The following is a 19403-nucleotide window of genomic DNA, read 5'->3' as shown; positions in this document are numbered from 1 at the left end:
TTTCTTAAACTGCTTCTCCTCACTAAAGTAAGGTTACTGTGTTCATCCATTTTTTTTTTTATCTATTTGCATATTTTTTCACCATTTCACATCAAATTATACAGATAGAATTGTTGTATTAATGCATGCAATATGGAATAGTTGTATTATTTAATACTTTAATGATGGAATTTTTATTTGTTCCGTAACCGAAATACAAACCACGCTATTTACAAAGGGTATTACTTTTAGCGCAGCTGAAATGACGAGCCAATAGTTTTTAACGAGGGTTAATTACCCCCGCGCTAGTTAGCGGGGGATGGGGAAGGGTAGCTTGCTACCCCTCCCCCCTCCACACACTGGTGACTTGCTTCACTTCACTTTTGGCTCGGCGGTGATCAGACGTGTCTGTTCATCGCCTTCGTGACAGCCTTTAATTTTCTTCTTTTTCTTTTCAGCTTGTGTGATTGGTTGGAAGTTGACCTTCAGTTATTTTCTTTTATTTAATATGCGTACATGCCCTGGAGTTGCCGGCCGTCCTTGTGGGACTTTCATGTCGGACGTGATTACGGATCCTCACACCCTCTGCCCTCAATGTCGGGGCCGACGGTGCGACCAGGATAACATGTGCCGTGAGTGCAGGGAATGGTCTGCCTCCCAGTGGGAGAGGTTTGGCCGTCGGCGTAAGAAGAAGTCCAAGAGAGACCGTTCTCCTCCGGAGTTAGCCTTGAAGGAGGAAGGTTCTAGGGACTCTTCTTCCGCCGCCCAAACCTCCTCCGAAGCTCCCCCTCGTCCGCCTCCTAAGGAGAGTCGTCCGAGTGGGAGCGCAGGCCCTTGTTCTGTTTCCCTACCTTCGGTGGGGGGAGAGGGCGTCGCCTCCCATAGCGAGGCGGTTCCCCCTCCTCCTCCGGGGGAGGTTATTGATAATAATGCCTTATCCAGTGATGATCTTTTACAGATTTGGTCGTCCCTGGGGCTTAAGGGCTTGCCCTCCAGGGTCGCTCTTATTGACCTTGTCTCGTTGGGGGCCGCTGTTAAACAGTCGCCGGTGGTAGCGGAGGTAGACCCTCTGTCTATTGTCGACGTCGTGGTGACAGAGGCCTCCGACGTGGATGGGCCTTCCGACGCAGGTGCTGTTGCTGGTGATGGTGCTCTAGGCTCTCCTCCTCCTTCCGTGCATCCTTCGAAGGGGGAAGTGAGTCCTTCGGTCTCGACTGCTGCCCAGCTTCCTTCTGAGGGAAGGGTTTTGACGGAGACTCCCCTTCGGAGGACCGATGGTCCCGACGATCTCCCCCGAGGCCGCCTCCGCCGTAAGGCTCACCGCCCTCTACGCCACAAGGGCCTCCCTTCCCCTTACAGGGGGACTAAGAGGCGCCTTTTTGGGTCTTCGTCCTCCGGGGGGGACTCTCCTCGTCAGCCTCAACCGACTGCTCCGCCCTCCTTGAACCTCTCTGCAGACCGCTCACCATCTCCTGCCGGATCTTCGCCTTCTGGAGAACTCGTCACCCGACGGGCAACGGTCCCTTCGGGGCTAAGGGATTCTTCCCTTACGCGAGCAGGGCTAGCGCACAAGCGCTCTCCTGCTCGCCAGCAATCCCCTGCTCGCCAGCGATCTCCTGCTCGCCAAGACTCTCCTGCTCGCCGACGCTCACCTGCTCGTCGGCTCTCTCCTGATGTTCGCCCCCCTCGCCAGCGCTCTCCTGCTCGTCAGCTCTCTTCCGAGCGTCAGCGCTCATTTGAGGACCATCGCCCTGCGGTCTCTGACCACCCTTTAGTTCCTGCTGAACTCCCTGCTCACCATCCACCTGGTCCTGTGGCTACGCAACATCGTGCTGCGCGTGTGTCAGAAACACATGTTCGCCAACGCGCCAGCGATCTTCCCGTTCCTGCTCGTGAACGCGCCGCACCACCTGTCCTCTCACAGGACACGCGTCGACCTTCTGCTCGCCAGCGATCACCTACACATGCTGCTCGCCATCGCACGACCCTGCATGATCGCCCGCTTACGCATGCTGCTCCTCATCGCACTACCCTGAACGATCGCCCTCCTGCGGATGCTGATCACCATCGCACCCTTTCACGCGATCATTCACCTGCGCATGCTGCTCGCCATCGCACAACCCTGCACGATCGCCCGCTTACGCATGCTGCTCCTCATCGCACAACCCTGAACGATCGCCCTCTTGCGGATGCTGATCACCATCGCACCCTTTCACGCGATCATTCACCTGCGCATGCTGCTCGCCATCGCACAACCCTGCACGATCGCCCGCTTTCGCATGCTGCTCCTCATCGCACAACCCTGAACGATCGCCCTCCTGCGGATGCTGATCACCATCGCACCCTTTCACGCGATCATTCACCTGCGCATGCTGCTCGCCATCGCACAACTCTGCACGATCGCCCGCTTACGCATGCTGCTCCTCATCGCACAACCCTGAACGACCGCCCTCTTGCGGATGCTGATCACCATCGCACCCTATCACGCGATCATTCACCTACACATGCTGCTCGCCATCGCTTACCATCACGCGGTCATTATCGCCAGCGATCTTCTTCACCTACGCGGCAGCACGATCCCTCGCCGTCGCGCCATCGCTTGCGTTCGTCGCCTCGGACACGTGTTCATTTACCTGCCCACCCTCACGCCCACTCGCCTGCGCGCCCGCGCGATTGCTCGCCTGCGCGATTGCTCGCCTGCGCGCCCGCGCGCGACCGCTCGCCTGCGCGCCCGCGCGACCGCTCGCCTGCGCGCCCGCGCGACCGCGCGACCGCTCGCCTGCGCGCCCTCGCGACCGCTCGCCTGCGCGCCCGCGCGACCGCTCGCCTGTGCGCCCGCGCGACCATTCGCCTTTGCGCGACCGTTCGCCCTCGCGCGACCATTCGCCTTTGCGCGACCGTTCGCCCTCGCGCGACCATAGTTCGCGGCGAATTCCACAGCCGGTGGTAGCAGCAGGGACGCGTGCTCCTAGACGGCACTCGGGATCACCTCCATCCAAGCACAGGTTGGTATTGCAGGACGAAGACAGGTCAGTACAGCATTCTTCCCCACCTTCTTTTCAGGCAGGTACCGTCGTGTCCACTCCAAAGGATCGCCCGATCCCTTTCACCTTAGCGAGGATTTCGGACTCTGTGTTCTTTGAGCAGCAGACTTGCTTTGGTCCGCTGGCACGGGCGTTAGTGAGGGTTATGAAACCAGCACTCGCCGGCCAGGGTAACAAACCAGCGGCTGTCTCTCCTACGCTGAAGAGAAAGAGAGGAGTGGACCTCGTGGTGACTTCCCCCAGGGCGAAGTTGGTTCCCAAGAGGTCGGTCTCGAGGGTCCCCTCTCCTGCACGAGTACTCTCTCCTTCTCCCGTGGACGAGGCCTTTCCGTCCTCAGGTGAGTCCAGTGGGGCGGTAGTCTTCCCCTCGGCACCAGGGGGGGAGACCTCGCTTCAGGCAGGAGAATCGTCTCGTGAGGAAGGGGCCCCTCGAACCTCGTTGTTGGGATCCTGTATCCCTCCCAGGAGGGAACCCAAGGATTCCAAGACCATCCCTAAATCCTCTGCAAGGATTCGTCAGGAACCCACGACTACCCAGGGGAATGTCCACGTATCACCCCAGGAAGAGATTCCTGGGGCAGGAGACTTAGCTGCCAGCCCGCAGGGTGGAGAACAGCAAGAGTCCGAACATGCCTTCTGGCAGGTCCTAAGCCTGATAAGGCAACTTAACAGTCTTACGGATCCAGTCATCCCCCCCCGTGAAGGCAAAGACACGATTCTGGATGAAGTGTTTGACGTTCGGAAGGCCCCTAAGACCAGTGCAGCTCTGCCCTGGTCTCGGGGGCTGAAGAGTGCCAGAGCTAGGGCCAATGCTCAGCTCGCACTTCTTGCCTCCTCCAGTCGTTCCACTGCCGGGAACAAACTCATCCCTCCTCCTCGCCTTCAGCAGAGGAGGTATTTCGAGATCCTGGGTGAGCACAACCTCGCTCTTCCTCTCCATCACTCTGTGGAGGAGCTGGCGAAGGGAGTTCCCTTGGAGAAACTCTCTGCCCGGCAGATGTCGTTCTCGGCGGCAGAGATCCTTAACCACAAGAAGGTCGCTAAGTGTGCCATGCAGGCCACTTCGTGGCTGGACTTCTGGTTAGGATCTCTGGGCATCCTATTGCGATCGGAGGACTTGTCCAAGGAGACCAATAGGAAGGCCCTAGAGACCTTCTTGCTCTCGGGCACCCGCTCCATCGAGTTTTTGGCGCACCAGGTTACCACCCTGTGGGCCAACTCGGTGTTGAAGCGTCGCGATGCTGTGTCCGAGAGATTCCATCCGAAGGTCCCCGCCGTAGATGTGTGTAGGCTCCGACATGCCTCCCTCCTGGGGAAGAGCCTGTTTGAGCCTCAAGACTTGGAGCGAACGGCTGAGAGGTGGAGGAAATCCAGCACGGACTCCCTCCTCCACAGGGCCCTTACAACTCGGCCCTATAAGCCTCCAGCCCCGCCACAACAGCAGCAACAGCCTCGTAAGGCTCCCAAACAGGCACCGGCAGCTAAGAAAGTGGTGTCTAAGCCCCAGCCCTTTCCAGCCAAGGTCAAGAGGGGCGGTAAGTCCTCCAGGGGAGGCAAGACTTCTAGGGGTGGCGGCCGCGGCCGCAAGCCCTAGGGGTGGCAGTCCCCCTGCGTGTCCACCTGTGGGGGGATGCCTTCAGCGTTGCGTCCGCAGGTGGCAACATCACGGGGCCGATGCTTGGACGGTCTCAGTGATCGGCCAAGGTTATCGCGTCCCGTTCACGTCATCTCAACCTCCCCTGACAGCGAATCCAGTGTCGTTGAGCTCCTATGCCATGGGATCGGCAAAGGGGCTGGCCCTTCAGGCCGAAGTCGAGACCATGTTCGAGAAGGGTGCTCTCCAGGAGGTCGTGGACGGCTCTCCAGGCTTCTTCAGTCGACTCTTTCTTGTAAAGAAGGCTACTGGAGGCTGGAGACCCGTCATCGATCTCTCGGCTCTGAACAGGTTTGTCAAACAAACCCGGTTCAGCATGGAGACAGCAGACACGGTCAGACTTGCGGTGAGACCACAAGACTTCATGTGTACACTGGATCTAAAGGATGCGTACTTCCAGATCCCAATCCATCCGTCTTCCAGGAAGTACCTGAGATTCTGCCTAGACAACAAGATCTACCAGTTCAAGGTGCTGTGTTTCGGTCTCTCCACAGCTCCTCAGGTGTTCACCAGAGTGTTCACCCTGATTTCGACTTGGGCGCACAGGAACGGCATTCGTCTCCTTCGTTACCTAGACGATTGGCTGATCCTAGCAGACTCGGAGTCGACCCTTCTTCGACACCGAGACAGGCTTCTAGATCTTTGCCAGGATCTGGGGATCGTGGTAAACCTCGAGAAGTCCTCTCTGCAGCCGTCCCAACGACTGGTTTATCTAGGCATGCTAATAGACACCAATCTCCACAAAGCCTTTCCATCAGACGACCGGATAGCAAGGCTGAGGAGGGTGGCGGAACCTTTCCTCAGGCGAAAAGAACTCCCCGCCCAATCGTGGTTGCGTCTCTTAGGCCACCTATCCTCCCTGGCCCGTCTGGTTCCAAACAGCCGCCTCAGGATGAGATCCCTTCAATGGCGGCTCAAGTCCCAGTGGAATCAAGGATCCGATTCCCCGGACATTCTGATCCCAATGGAGTCTCTGGAACAGACGGACTTGCGGTGGTGGCTGGCCGACGAGAACCTGCGAAAGGGAGTGAGTCTTCTTGTCCTCCCCCCGGAATTGACTCTGTTTTCGGACGCGTCAAAAGAAGGGTGGGGGGCGCACGTTCTGAACCAGAGGGCCTCAGGCCTTTGGTCAGAATCAGAAAAGTGCCTACACATCAACCTGCTAGAATTGAAGGCCGTCTTTCTGGCCCTTCAACAGTTCCAACGGTTCCTGGCGGGTCACTCCGTGGTGGTGATGAGCGACAACACCACGGTAGTGGCTTATATCAACAAGCAGGGAGGCACTTTTTCGCAACAGCTATCCCATCTTGCAGTAGAGACTCTGAGGTGGACCGAAACCCACTCGATAACACTATCAGCTCGCTTCATTCCTGGCAAGAGGAATGTGCTCGCCGACAGTCTGAGCAGGGCTTCGCAGATAGTGAGTACCGAGTGGTCTTTGGATCCTCAGATAGCCAACAAAGTCCTGACTTTGTGGGGTTCCCCGACAGTGGACTTGTTCGCGACAGCCTTGAACTTCAAGCTGCCCCTGTACTGCTCACCAGTCCCGGACCCCAAGGCACTCTGGCAAGATGCTTTCCAGCAACGGTGGGACAACATCGACGTGTACGCCTTCCCACCATTCTGTCTGATGAGAAGGGTGCTCAACAGGACCAGACTATCGGTCAACTGTTCCATGACTCTAGTAGCTCCGCTATGGCATCACGCGGAATGGTTTCCAGACCTTCTGCAACTCCTGACGGAACTCCCAAGGGAGCTTCCTCCATGACACGAGCTTCTCAGACAACCCCACTCCGGTGTCCCTCACAGGGCCGTAGCCTCGCTTCGGCTTCACGCCTGGAGACTATCCAGCGTCTCCTCGCGGAGAGAGGCTTTTCGCAACAGGTTGCGGAGAGAATGTCTCGGCACCTGCGAAGGTCCTCTGAGGGAGTCTACCAAGCGAAGTGGAGAGTCTTTTGTGGTTGGTGTCGTGGAAGGGGTATCTCTCCACTCGATGCCACTATTCCAGCAATAGCGGACTTCCTTGTGTATCTGCGAGAAGAAATGCGCCTTTCTGTCTCGGCAGTGAAAGGCTATCGCTCAGCCTTAAGCTTGGCCTTCAGATTGAAGGGCGTGGATATTTCTTCATCGCTAGAACTCTCTTTACTCATACGTAGCTATGAGCTTACCTGCCCCCAGTCGGAAGTGAGACCCCCTCCTTGGAACGTGGTTCGAGTCCTCAGGTCTCTCAAGAGACCTCCCTTCGAGCCATTACGCCAGGCCTCCGATCGCCACCTGTCTTGGAAGACGGCTTTCCTACTCGCCTTGGCCTCGGCCAAGCGAGTTAGTGAACTTCATGGTCTCTCGTACGACATCGCCCATTCAAGGGGATGGGGGGAGGTAACGTTCAGGTTCGTCCCTGAGTTTGTGGCCAAGACTCAGAATCCTGGAGTGCCGGATCCTCGGTTCGACTCTTTCAGGATCGCGAGTCTCCGTTCTGTAACAAACGACCCAGACCAGCTGCTACTATGCCCAGTGAGGTGTCTGAGGTACTACTTGAAGAGAACGGCTGCAGTCCGTCCTCATGTGCGAGCTTTGTTTGTGAGCACAGGCAGGACAAAGAGGAGGGTCACCAGGAACACCATCTCTGCTTGGATTCGAAGGGTTATCCACCATGCCCTGAATCCTGACCCTCCTCCGTCACGTCGCCCTCGGGCCCACGATGTCAGGGGTATTGCTACATCCCTGGCCTTCAAGAGAAACTTCTCTGTGACGCAGGTACTTCAAGCTGGGGTCTGGAAGCGTCAAACGACCTTCACAGCCCACTACCTGCAAGACGTGACCCACAGGAGCCTCGATACGTTCTCTATCGGCCCTGTGGTGGCTGCACAACAGCTGGTCTAACCTCAGGCTCCTTTTTGGACAAGTAGCAGTAGGTTGAGGGCGTTGTTACCCGGTCTTAGTCTGTGTGAATGAAAGAGTATGTCTGACCCTTACTTCTTTCTTCATTCTCCCCTCTCTTGGGGAAGCAGCATCCTGGTCCTCGCATAGCTGACCTCGACCTCTGCAGGTAACCCATGCTTCTTTGTGCTCCTAGTATTAAGCTTAATACTGTTGCGTCTCCCATACCCTGACGAGGTGGTATGGGGAACGTCCTATCCTAGAATTCCTATCTGAAGGTCTCAAGGTCAACTTCATAGGACGAGTCACACTCTCCTCCTCACACTACTTATGTAGGCCACTCGTTCCTAGCGATGCTAGGAACCTGTGAGGTACAGGGGCTCCCTCTCTCTAGTGCTGCTCACTGAGGGATCGAGTCCCCGGGCAAGCCGAAGTCAGTAAGGCTGGGGACTTTCCACCCTTCCTAAGGGGTAAGTCACCCTTTGTAAATAGCGTGGTTTGTATTTCGGTTACGGAACAAATGACAAATTCGAAGATAATTTGTATTTTTCCTAACCATACAAACCTTAGCTATTTACACATATGTGCCCGCCATCCCTGACCCCCAAGTCAAGTCCTACCTCTAAGTGAAGTGAAGCAAGTCACCGGTGTGTGGAGGGGGGAGGGGTAGCAAGCTACCCTTCCCCACCCCCCGCTAACTAGCGCGGGGGTAATTAACCCTCGTTAAAAACTATTGGCTCGTCATTTCAGCTGCGCTAAAAGTAATACCCTTTGTAAATAGCTAAGGTTTGGATGGTTAGGAAAAATACAAATTATCTTCGAATTTGTCATATTACTAAGATTGTCCTTTTTACAGCCCATTCAAGGAACAAATTCTCTCTCTCTCTCTCTCTCTCTCTCTCTCTCTCTCTCTCTCTCTCTCTCTCTCTCTCTCTCTCTCTCTCTCTCTCTCATATATATAAAAAAATTTGCACACCATCACTCATTTTGTCTATCAGTAATTCAGACTTGGGAAGGAAATAGCTAATTTAGTTTTTTAATAATACAGCAATAATATTAGAAAATACATGCTGTATTTTAATGAAAAGAGTAGTTGCTGGGCATTTGATGTTCATGAATACTTTAAATGTGTTATTTATTTTTCTTTAGTGTTTGCTCAGTGCAAAGTTAATATAGCTCAACTATATATTTTGTCTTTACAACCATTCTCTATAGGTATTTCATTTTAGTAAATCTCACCACTCCTTTGAATTTTCATATACTGCAGTTGTATAGTGTAATAATATTTGGATATCTCTAGGTAGTTGGAGCATGGAACACTCGGCAAATGTGTGTTACTGAATACCAATATGGCATTGCAGTATACAGTACTGTTTTCTGCCTTCTCTGAATATTTTATGATTGAAAGAAATAAGGTCTTTACTACAATACAACATAGTACTGTGCTGTGCATGAATAAACAGCATGAAGGTTTTTTTTTTTTTTTTTTTTTTTTTTTTTTACTCAGTATTCTAAAAAAATATTGCAGTACATTATACATCCTTAAGGTGAAAAAAAAAATATATATATATATAAATATACGCACATACAGAAAGAACGGAAGAAAGAAAGTAATCAACTTACAAACTTAATAGGTTTCAAGAAATTGTTTTTAAGTCAAATTTTGTAAAGTTTTGACCCAGGATAGGTTACCTTCACCTAACTTATACCTACGATTGTCAACAGCAAAGGTCAACATACTGTCACATTTCATAATGCAAATGTCCTCTTGCTTACTGCATTACAGTAAATTATAAAATGTCATTTAATTACAGTAACTCAATATGAACTTTTGATATATCTGAAATTTATTATTTCAGTTGGACATGTATTCGTATATCCGAATTTTTCTATGTTGGGGACCTTCTAACATTTTAACATGTCACAACACATCCACTCAGTCCGTGTACTACAATGTACGTGGTTTTTTTTTTATCTTTGCTATGGGCTGTGTATTTAAGGCTATTTGAATGCTTTTATTTAGCTGTCTTATTTTCAGGTTGATTCAAAATGCGTCAGAAGCACCTTTCCAACATGATTTGTAATGCCCGGGGATATTGTCGTACTGTTTGGAGATGCGGCGTTGGGTCCGGGAAGATGCTAAACATTGATAAGCGACGGTAAGCTATTAACCTGTAGTTATATTATTATTAATAATAATTTTTTTATTATTATTATTACCAGCTAAGCTACAACCTTAGTTGTACTGTGTACTATTTCTAAAAGGTCTATTAATATCCATTTTGGATTGAGTAATTGGAATCTTATTAAATAGATTTTACAACTGGTAATACATTTAAGGGAAAGTTCCTTACAGTATATGATAATGTAATATTTAGTAGGCAATGTTGTAATGTTCGTACAACACTTATTTGATGCTTTTTTTTTATTTCTTAGTTATTACAATTTATCATAGTAATGACTGGCCAGACAGTACCACATTGGATCCTTCTCACTGGTTATGGTTCATTTTCCCTTTCCCTACACGCACACAAATACTGTAGTCTGGCCTATTCTTTATATATTCTCCTCTGTCCTCATACACCTGAAAACACTGAGATTACCAAGCAATTCTTCTTCACCTAAAGGGTTACCTACTGCACTGTAATTGTTCAGTGGATGCTTTCCTCTTATTAAAGGTAGAAAAGACTTTAGCTATGGTATGCAGCTCTTCTAGTCTTGGGTAGTGCCATAGCCTTTGTACCATGGTTTTTGACTGTCTTGGGTTAGAGTTCTCTTGCTTGAGGGAACACTCAGGCAGACTATTCTATCTTATTTCTTTTCCTCTTGTTTTGTTAGCTTTTATAGTTTATAGAGTAAATATTTATCCTAATGTTGTAATTGTTCTTAGAATATTTTATTTTTCCTTGTTTCTTTCCTCACTGGGCTATTTTCCCTGTTGAGGCCCTTGGGCTTATAGTATACTACTTTTCCTTCTAGGGTTATAGCTTAGCAAGTAATAATAATAACAATAATAATAAAAGAAGCTATAAGAGAAGACAGGAAAGAGACCCCTTGGGAGTTATGTAGCTGACTTAGTATCAGCAGCTGATTCCAAGGAAGAGTTGGTGGAAATGTTGAAAAGGTGGAAGTAGCAGGAGGAAGATGTAGACCTGATGAGAATTTGGGAAGACTAAGTGCAGGATAAAAGAGAATGGAGAGAATTCATTTCATATCGGTCCTGTGAAGACCTGAAGTAAAATCACTCCATGATGTGGGGTGTAATGTATACTGTACTACAATTTATTTTAACCCTTTTACCCCCAAAGGACGTACTGGTACGTTTCACAAAAGCCATCCCTTTACCCCCATGGACGTACTGGTACGTCCTTGCAAAAAAATGCTATAAAGATTAGTTTTTCATATTTTTTGATAATTTTTCAATATTAAACTTAGCCGGTGATCATATAGCTGTCAGCTCTGCTGCCCGACAGAAAAACCTAAGGACAAAATACGCCAGCGATCGCTATACAGGTGGGGGTGTACATCAACAGCGCCATCTGTCGAGCAGGTACTCAAGTACTCCATGTCAACACAGAACAAATTTTCTCTCTGTCGTGCCACTGGCAAGACCTACTAAATACGCTGTTACTAACTGGATTTGTTTTCACAACTATTTGGTGAAGTACACTATTCTAGTTTTGAGCTTTCGCTATGCAGGGGTTTTATCTTCATCTCAAAAATTGAACTCGTTTTGGATAGATTTGATTATGGTGACAAGAGAGTATGGACTCTCTTTCACTTTTAAATGGCCGACCCTTCCCTTAGACGGAAGTGTGTTTAGGTTTTTAGTAATTTTGCTTAACACGTTATAGATCTATATATTTTATATCTCTCCGCCTTTATTAGGCCTCTTCGATTAACTTTCCATTTATTATAAACATATAAAAATAAATTTTTATGTTTTGTTTATATGCGACCTTTCCTGATAGTAGGCGGTCCTAACTTGGAACCGAAGTTAATCAACGTTGAGCCCGTTATATCGTATTTAGCCTTTAAGGAATTTAAAACTTTTTAAATTTAATGTTTTATGAAAGAATTTCTTTGATAGTCTTCGTACTGTTTTCAAAGATGAACTAACGTTTAGTTTTTTTAGACTACGCAGTTGTTGACGTTCAGGACGTTCAACATGCGCTCTATCGTTACGATAGAGAGAGAGTGTATCACGGTTTCACTTTGCAGTAAGAGTAAATCGATTCTGACGTTTCGTTCATTCTTTCTTAACTTAAATGGTTTAAATTCTAAATTAAAGGAACTTTTTATTTTTGGACAACCTTTCAGTTTTTTTCCTTTAGCCAAATAACATGTTTTTTTTGACGATATATAATTGGGCTCTTCTCTCAGGTGCGAAATCAAGAGAGAAAGAGAGAGAGAGATAGAGACGGAGGGAGAGAGAGGAGAAAAAACGTTCCGTTCAAGCGGGTAACGTTGTTCTCGTGTCACTCTCCTCCCTAGTCGCTGTACGGGGAAGAAGGTAAAACGTTTCTAGGGTTTTATTCTTGTCCCCAGGCTATGTGCGGTGAGAGATTGTAAACGTAGTTTATTTGAACTAGTGTTTAGTCTCTTTCCCAGCCACTGAATTCTTTATCTTTATATATGTTTTCTGTTTTTGCTAGTATTAATGAGCTGCATTATACGACTTTTCGCAATTACTACCTTTTAATGAAGGGTAGAATTGCGTGTTTCAGGTAGAAATCAGTAAAAGTTTCGATTTCAGTGAAATAGTGCAAAACAGAAAATCGAAGTGATAAAGTGATATGCGCAAAGTGTTACAGTGTTGCGTCCGAGGGTTCGTCTGTTCGTGCCTGTCGTTCACCTAGTCCGGGACCTCTTGCAAGCTCCCAAGCCCAGGGGAGAAGTAATGTCGAACGACTTATGGGTTCCTCAGGCCTTGATCAACGAACAGACGTTTCCCTCCGTGGTTTCGGGCGTATCTACCCAAGATCGCCCCACCCACACAAAGACGAGAGAGCCCATTTACTTCTCGTCTGCGGTAGAGGTTTCTCGTAAGAAACCATGGACCAAGGTCTCGCAGCTTATTAAGCGCAAGTCGGTCCCTTCCGCGCAAGTCCAACGGCCCAGTTGTAGCCACTGGGTCAGTTCGGATTCGCTGCAGTCTTCCGACGACTGCTCACCTCCTTAGAGAGGCAAAGCGGTACCGCAACAGGCAGTAACACCGTCTGTTGCCGCACCTGCTGCTGTAGACCCTAGTGGTCTTTGCTACAGTCTATGCAGAACCAGTTAGCATCTTTTATGCAGGAGTATCGTGCGGAGAAGGTTGACGCTGCACCCGTTAGCCTACAACCAACCACGGTTGTGCGTACAGTAGACGCTGACGCTACCTGCTCCCGCACTCCGGCTGTGAGAGTTCCACCTCCCATGCGCAGTGTACCCTGCCAGCCGCACGTTGACGTTCACAGACGCACGGAACCCTCCGTTGACGTTCGCGAGTTACAACAACAACCTAAGTTGTTTTGTTTTGACGCGGTGCGTCAACCTCCGCATTCTAGAGTTGTTTTGACTGCTCTGTATAGACAGTCAAAGCAGTCTCGAGTGAACACTTTTTGTCCTCACGCACCTGTTGTGGTTGACAGTTCAGTTGTTGACAGTTCACAGACTGTCAAGCAGTTACATGACGTTGCCTTCTGGTCTGCTACTAATGCACCAGTGCTGTATGTCCTCACGCACCTGTTGTGGTTGACAGTTCAGTTTTTGACAGTTCACAGACTGTCAAGCAGTTACATAACGTTGCCTTCTGGTCTGCTGCTAATGCACCAGTGAGACCCTCACTGAGATAACCTAGCTTTTCTCGGACAAGGTTCCTGTAGATGAGAAATTGCTGTTCTCCCTCCTACTGATATTCCTTTGAGGACTGTCATTTGGAGAGGAGCCTTAAGCTGCTTAGCCTCCTATGGACTTTAATTAAATCATGATGATTTTTTAAGGATCTTCGTCCGGATCTTGTAACTGCTGCTCCTCGTTCGCCTAACGTCAGAACTTACACTAGGCCTAGCTACTTCGAAGCCGTTGTTGTTAAGCTAGTGCTCTCTCGCTCTCCTAGAGAGCGTTACGTTGGCTAGGCGACTGGTTTTTGCACCAGGAGGAGTTTTAGGGATACAGCCTTTGATTTCCCTTCTTTTAAACTGGCTTATAGAGCGAGAGTCTGATAGGACACGAGAGAAGTTCTCGGCTTGGGAGTTCATGCCTCTACCCAGATAGACTTCTCAATTCTGGTAGACTCGCCCTGGCGCCTAGCCAGGAGACGCTCCAAGTTGTTTACAGGTCAACTTCTCAACTTTTGTCGAGCCTTTGAAGTTTTGCTGTACTATTATGTCACACATAACAAGGCTTCCAGGGATGGTAAATGGTTCCGCCTCAGTCGCTAACCCCGTCTGTTGCCACACCTGCTCCCGTAGACCCTAAATGGGCTTTGCTGCAAGACATGCAGTCCAAGCTTGTGTCCTTGATAGAGGACTTAAATACGGAGAAGAACCTTCTGGCCAACAACCTTCCAACCGGTTGGTTGTGCGCCCTGTTGACGCTGAGGTATCCTACTCGCGTCTGCCAGTTGAGGTGGTTCCTCCACCGATGCGACCCAGTGTGGGTTGCCAGTCGCACGTTGACGTTAAGCGACGCTCGGAGGTGGTTGTTGACGTTCAGTGTGTCACTAGGAAGACGTTCAACAACCAGCAGAGGTGACTTGTTGTGACGCAGTGCGTCAACCTCAGCAACCCGGTAGGGTGTTGACTGCACAACCCAGACAGTCTAGACAGTTTCGGGTTGACGCTGTACTTCCTCGTGCACCCATGGTTGTTGACAGTTCACAGACTGTGCAGCAGTGCCATGATATTGCGTCCGGCTCCGTCACGCATCCACCAGTGCGACCGGATTCAGCGAGTCAGACGTTGCCCACTCCGTTGCCGTTTCCTCATCAGTTTTGGATGAGGAACCCTCTGATGAGGACGTTGCTGAACAAGACGATCAACCCCCAGCCCTGCTATCCATCCAGATGCTGAAGAAGGAACGCTGCCCAGTCAGGCTGTGGATGAGTCTGGTAGGGACACTGTCATCCGTGGATCAATTTGTGTCACTAGGAAGACTACACCTCCGTCCTCTTCTATACCATCTAGCTTTTCACTGGAAAAAGGACAAGACGCTAGAAGCGGTCTCGATCCCGGTTTCCGGAAAGATAAAGTCTGGTCTGACTTGGTGAAAGGACTATATCAACCTTAGAGAGGGTCTTCCCCTGACTGTTCAGACTCCCAACCACGTTCTCTTCTCGGACGCATCGGACGTAGGCTGGGGTGCGACATTAGACGGTAGGGAATGCTCGGGATTATGGAACTCGAGTCAAAGGACAATGCATTTCAACTGCAAGAAGCTACTGGCAGTACGTCTGACCTGGAAAAGCTTCAGGTCTCTCCTTCAAGGCAAAGTGGTGGAGGTGAACTCGGACAACACCACGGCTTTGGCGTACATCTCCAAGCAAGGAGGGACCTACTCTCTGACATGGTACGAGATCGCAAGGGACCTCCTCACCTGGTCAAAAGGTCTAGACATTTCACTAGTAACGAGGTTCATCCAAGGCAACTTGAATGTCATGGCAGATTGTCTCAGTCGGAAGGGACAAATAATCCCAACAGAATGGACCCTCCACAAGGATGTATGCAAGAGACTTTGGGCCACCTGGGGCCAGCCAACCATAGATCTCTTCGCAACCTCGATGACCAAGAGGCTCCCAATATTTTGCTCACCAATCCCGGACCCAGCAGCAGTTCATATAGATGCCTTTCTACTAGATTGGTCACATCTAGATCTATATGCATTCCCCCCGTTCAAGATTGTCAACAAGGTACTGCAGAAGTTCGCCTCTCACGAAGGGACAAGGTTGACGCTAGTTGCTTCCCTCTGGCCCGCGAGAGAATGGCTCACCGAGGTACTTCGATGGCTAGTAGACGTTCCCAGAACACTTCCCCTAAGGGTGGACCTTCTACGTCAGCCACGCGTAAAGAAGGTACACCAAGGCCTCCACGCTCTTCGTCTGACTGCCTTCAGACTATCGAAAGACTCGAGAGCTAGAGGCTTTTCGAAGGAGGCAACCAGAGCGATTGCTAGAGCAAGGAGAACATCCACCCTTAGAGTCTACCAATCGAAGTGGGAAATCTTCCGAAACTGGTGCAAGTCAGTATCCGTATCCTCGACCAGTACCTCTGTAACTCAAATAGCTGACTTTCTCTTATATCTGAGGAAAGAACGATCTCTTTCAGCTCCCACTATCAAGGGTTACAGAAGCATGTTGGCATCAGTCTTCCGTCACAGAGGCTTAGATCTTTCCAACAATAAAGATCTACAGGACCTCCTTAAGTCTTTTGAGACCACGAAGGAGCGTCGTTTGGTTACACCTGGTTGGAATTTAGACGAGGTACTAAGATTCCTTATGTCAGACAGGTTCGAACCGCTACAATCAGCCTCCCTGAAAGATCTCACCTTTAAGACTCTTTTCCTGATATGCTTAGCCACAGCTAAAAGAGTCAGTGAGATTCATACCTTCAGCAAGAACATCGGATTCTCATCCGAAACGGCTACATGTTCTACAACTTGGTTTTCTAGCCAAACACGAGCTGCCTTCTCGGCCTTGACCAATATCGTTCGATATTCCAGACTTATCGTATGGTTGGAAATGAACTAGAAAGAGTCGTATGTCCTGTAAAAGCTCTTAAGTTCTATTTTAAAAACCTTTACGAGGCCCGTCTGAAGCTTTATGGTGTTCAGTTAAGAATCCATCTTTGCCTATGTCAAAGAATGCTTTATCCTATTTTATCAGACTGTTAATACGAGAAGCTCATTCCCATCTGAATGAGGAAGACCAAGCTTTGCTGAAGGTAAGGACACACGAAGTTAGAGCTGTCGCAACTTCCGTGGCCTTTAAACAAATTAGATCTCTGCAAAGTATATTCGACGCAACCTATTGGAAAAGCAAATCAGTGTTCGCGTCTTTTTATCTTAAGAATGTCCAGTCTCTTTAAGAGAACTGCTACACTCTGGGACCATTCGTAGCAACGAGTGCAGTAGTGGGTGAGGGCTCAACCACTACAATTCCCTAATTCCATAACCTTTTTTAATCTTTCTCTTGAAATGTTTTATTATTGTTTTTGGGTTGTCCGGAAGGCTAAGAAGCCTTTCGCATCCTACTTGATTTGGCGGGTGGTCAAAGTCATTTCTTGAGAAGCGCCTAGATTAGAGGTTTTGATGAGGTCCTTTAGTATGGGTTGCAACCCTTCATACTTCAGCTCCTAGGAGTCGCTCAGCATCCTATGAGGATCGCGAGGCTCAGTAAGGAAGACGTACTTAAAAAGGCAGAGTAATTGTTCAAGTCGACTTCCTTACCAGGTACTTATTGATTTTATGTTTGTTATTTTGAATAACTGCTAAAATGAAATACAAAATACTTAGCTCTTAATGTAACACATAATGCTGGTCTCTACCCACCCCCCTGGGTGTGAATCAGCTATATGATCACCGGCTAAGTTTAATATTGAAAAATTTTATTTTCATTAGTAAAATAAATTTTTGAATATACTTACCCGGTGATCATAAATTAAAGGACCCTCCCTTCCTCCCCAATAGAGACCCAGTGGGCAGAGGAGAAAATTGGTTCTGTGTTGACATGGAGTACTTGAGTACCTGCTCGACAGATGGCGCTGTTGATGTACACCCCCACCTGTATAGCGATCGCTGGCGCATTTTGTCCTTAGGTTTTTCTGTCGGGCAGCAGAGCTGACAGCTATATGATCACCGGGTAAGTATATTCAAAAATTTATTTTACTAATGAAAATAACATTTTTTGAGAAAATTCAGGCATTTTCCAAGAGAATGAGACCAACCTGACCTCTCTATGACAAAAATTAAGGCTGTTAGAGCAATTTAAAAAAATATACTGCAAAATGTGCTGGGAAAAGAATAACCCCCTGGGGGTTAAGGGTTGAAAATTTCCAAATACCCCGGGGGTAAAAGGGTTAATGTCCTGTGGTATGGGTGTAAGTATACTGTACTACCATAGCTACTGTATTGTAGCCTTGCTTTTTAGCAGAAAGCTAGGTCCACTGCTAATAACTTGAGACTGATGCTAAGTTATTGGATTAGGCCCACAGCCAATAACTTTGGTTGATGACTGTAAGGGCATGCGGCTGTAACAACCCTCAGCTAAATTATAAACACCATGCCTGATGCATCAGGCAACTGACCTCTTGATGTGGAGATATCGTTGGGAAAGGAGAAGAAAATTTATTACCTTCATGAATTTTCCATCTCTTTACAATACTGTAAACACAACAAAATTGAGATCATTGGTTTTGACATCAAAATATCCACCATTGATAGACGATGATTAATATTTATGGTTCAGTTGCTATGCTATTCACGTTATGTCTGTGGAAGTTTTATAGTTTATGGCAGAATCATGGTCTTTAAGAATTCGATACATAAAACTCCAATATGTATAATATAAATCTGAGTAGATTGAGAATTTTCTTTATGATTTTAATGTCTTCTATTCTTTGATGGTTACATTATTGGATGGAAGTGAAAATAATTTAAAATTTTATATATGAATTTTTTTAGTTTTGTATACTAAAATAAAGTACTTTACTGTACAGTAATTGGAAGTCTTTCAGCACACTCATTGCTTAGTGGCTTTATGAATCTTCAATGATAAATTCCTTCTAATCACAAGTTTTTGTACATAATTTGTAGGCAAGTTTGAAAATTTAGTAACGGTAAGATTTAATTTTATTTGTATTTCCAGGCTTCACAGTTCCAACTTGCTTTGCCGTCAACAAAGTAACGTTGTGAATGTCTTTGATCGGCACACTAAACTGCTCCAGAGGGAAAGGGCCGCAAAAAATCCTGATGTTGCTGTGTACGATTACTTGAAAGAAGAGGTGAGGATGGTATCAGCTGTTCTTCAGCACGATTAGTCTAATTAGGAACTAAAAGTTTTTTTATAGCGTTTAGAAGTGTACAATTATGATTTATGTTTGTATATATAGCGAGAATATCCTCTGAATATTATGTATTCTTGATGAAATTGCAGGTTGGTTATCGACTTTCTGACAGAATCCTAGATATCAAGAAAGAATTGAAAGTAGGTCTGGATCTTGGATGTGGTCGAGGACATGTTGCAAAAAATATAATCCATGTGAGTAGTAATGTTTTTATAGATAGCTTGTGTTATTTTCATATTGCGTAACATTATTTTTGTGATATCAAACTATTTTAGCTGCTGGCTAAATTTGTTGTTCATATATTATTATTACAGTATTAGCTAAGTACACTATAACCCTAGTTGAAAAAGCAGGATGCTACAAGCTCTTGGAGCTTCAACAGGGAAAATAGCCTAGAGAGGAAAGGAAATAAGGAAATGATTAAACTATACTGTATGAGAAATAATGAATAAAAGGTATAAACTAGAATGGGTACCTAGTAGAGTGCATACCTTCGCCAATGCCACTTTGACCATTGACCCAATTACTCCCATAATCTAATCAAATTATCCTTAGATCATGGCCAATCGTACCACCAAATTTCATTGGATTAGCCCTCGATATAGCAAAAATACATTATTGACCTTTTTGTGATGTTGATCATGTACATCACAAGATAGGCAGTTGAGTTATACCCATTTTGTCAATAGTTTTATGCAAATCGGATAGAAACGGACCACTATATAGCAAAAAGATATTTTTGACCTTTGACCCAATCACTCTCTAATCACAAGATAAGCAATTGAATTGTGTATTTTTAAATAT

General features: G+C 47.6%; 1 protein-coding gene across 3 annotated transcripts in view; it reads left to right on the top strand.

Moving 5' to 3' along the window:
- LOC137622349 (arginine-hydroxylase NDUFAF5, mitochondrial-like) overlaps positions 1-19403 on the top strand; it is a 64096-nt gene that overhangs the window by 31245 nt on the left and 13448 nt on the right. For all 3 annotated transcript variants that reach the window (XM_068352932.1, XM_068352931.1, XM_068352930.1), the window contains 3 exons: positions 9596-9716; positions 18401-18536; positions 18689-18793. In XM_068352932.1, the coding sequence (XP_068209033.1) occupies positions 9607-9716; positions 18401-18536; positions 18689-18793 (351 nt within the window). In that variant the 5' untranslated portion in view covers positions 9596-9606. The remainder of the gene's footprint in view (positions 1-9595; positions 9717-18400; positions 18537-18688; positions 18794-19403) is intronic.

The sequence above is a fragment of the Palaemon carinicauda genome, chromosome 29, assembly GCF_036898095.1.
Source record: "Palaemon carinicauda isolate YSFRI2023 chromosome 29, ASM3689809v2, whole genome shotgun sequence".
Lineage (NCBI taxonomy): Eukaryota > Metazoa > Arthropoda > Malacostraca > Decapoda > Palaemonidae > Palaemon > Palaemon carinicauda.
This window is presented reverse-complemented; position numbering and strand designations above follow the sequence as displayed.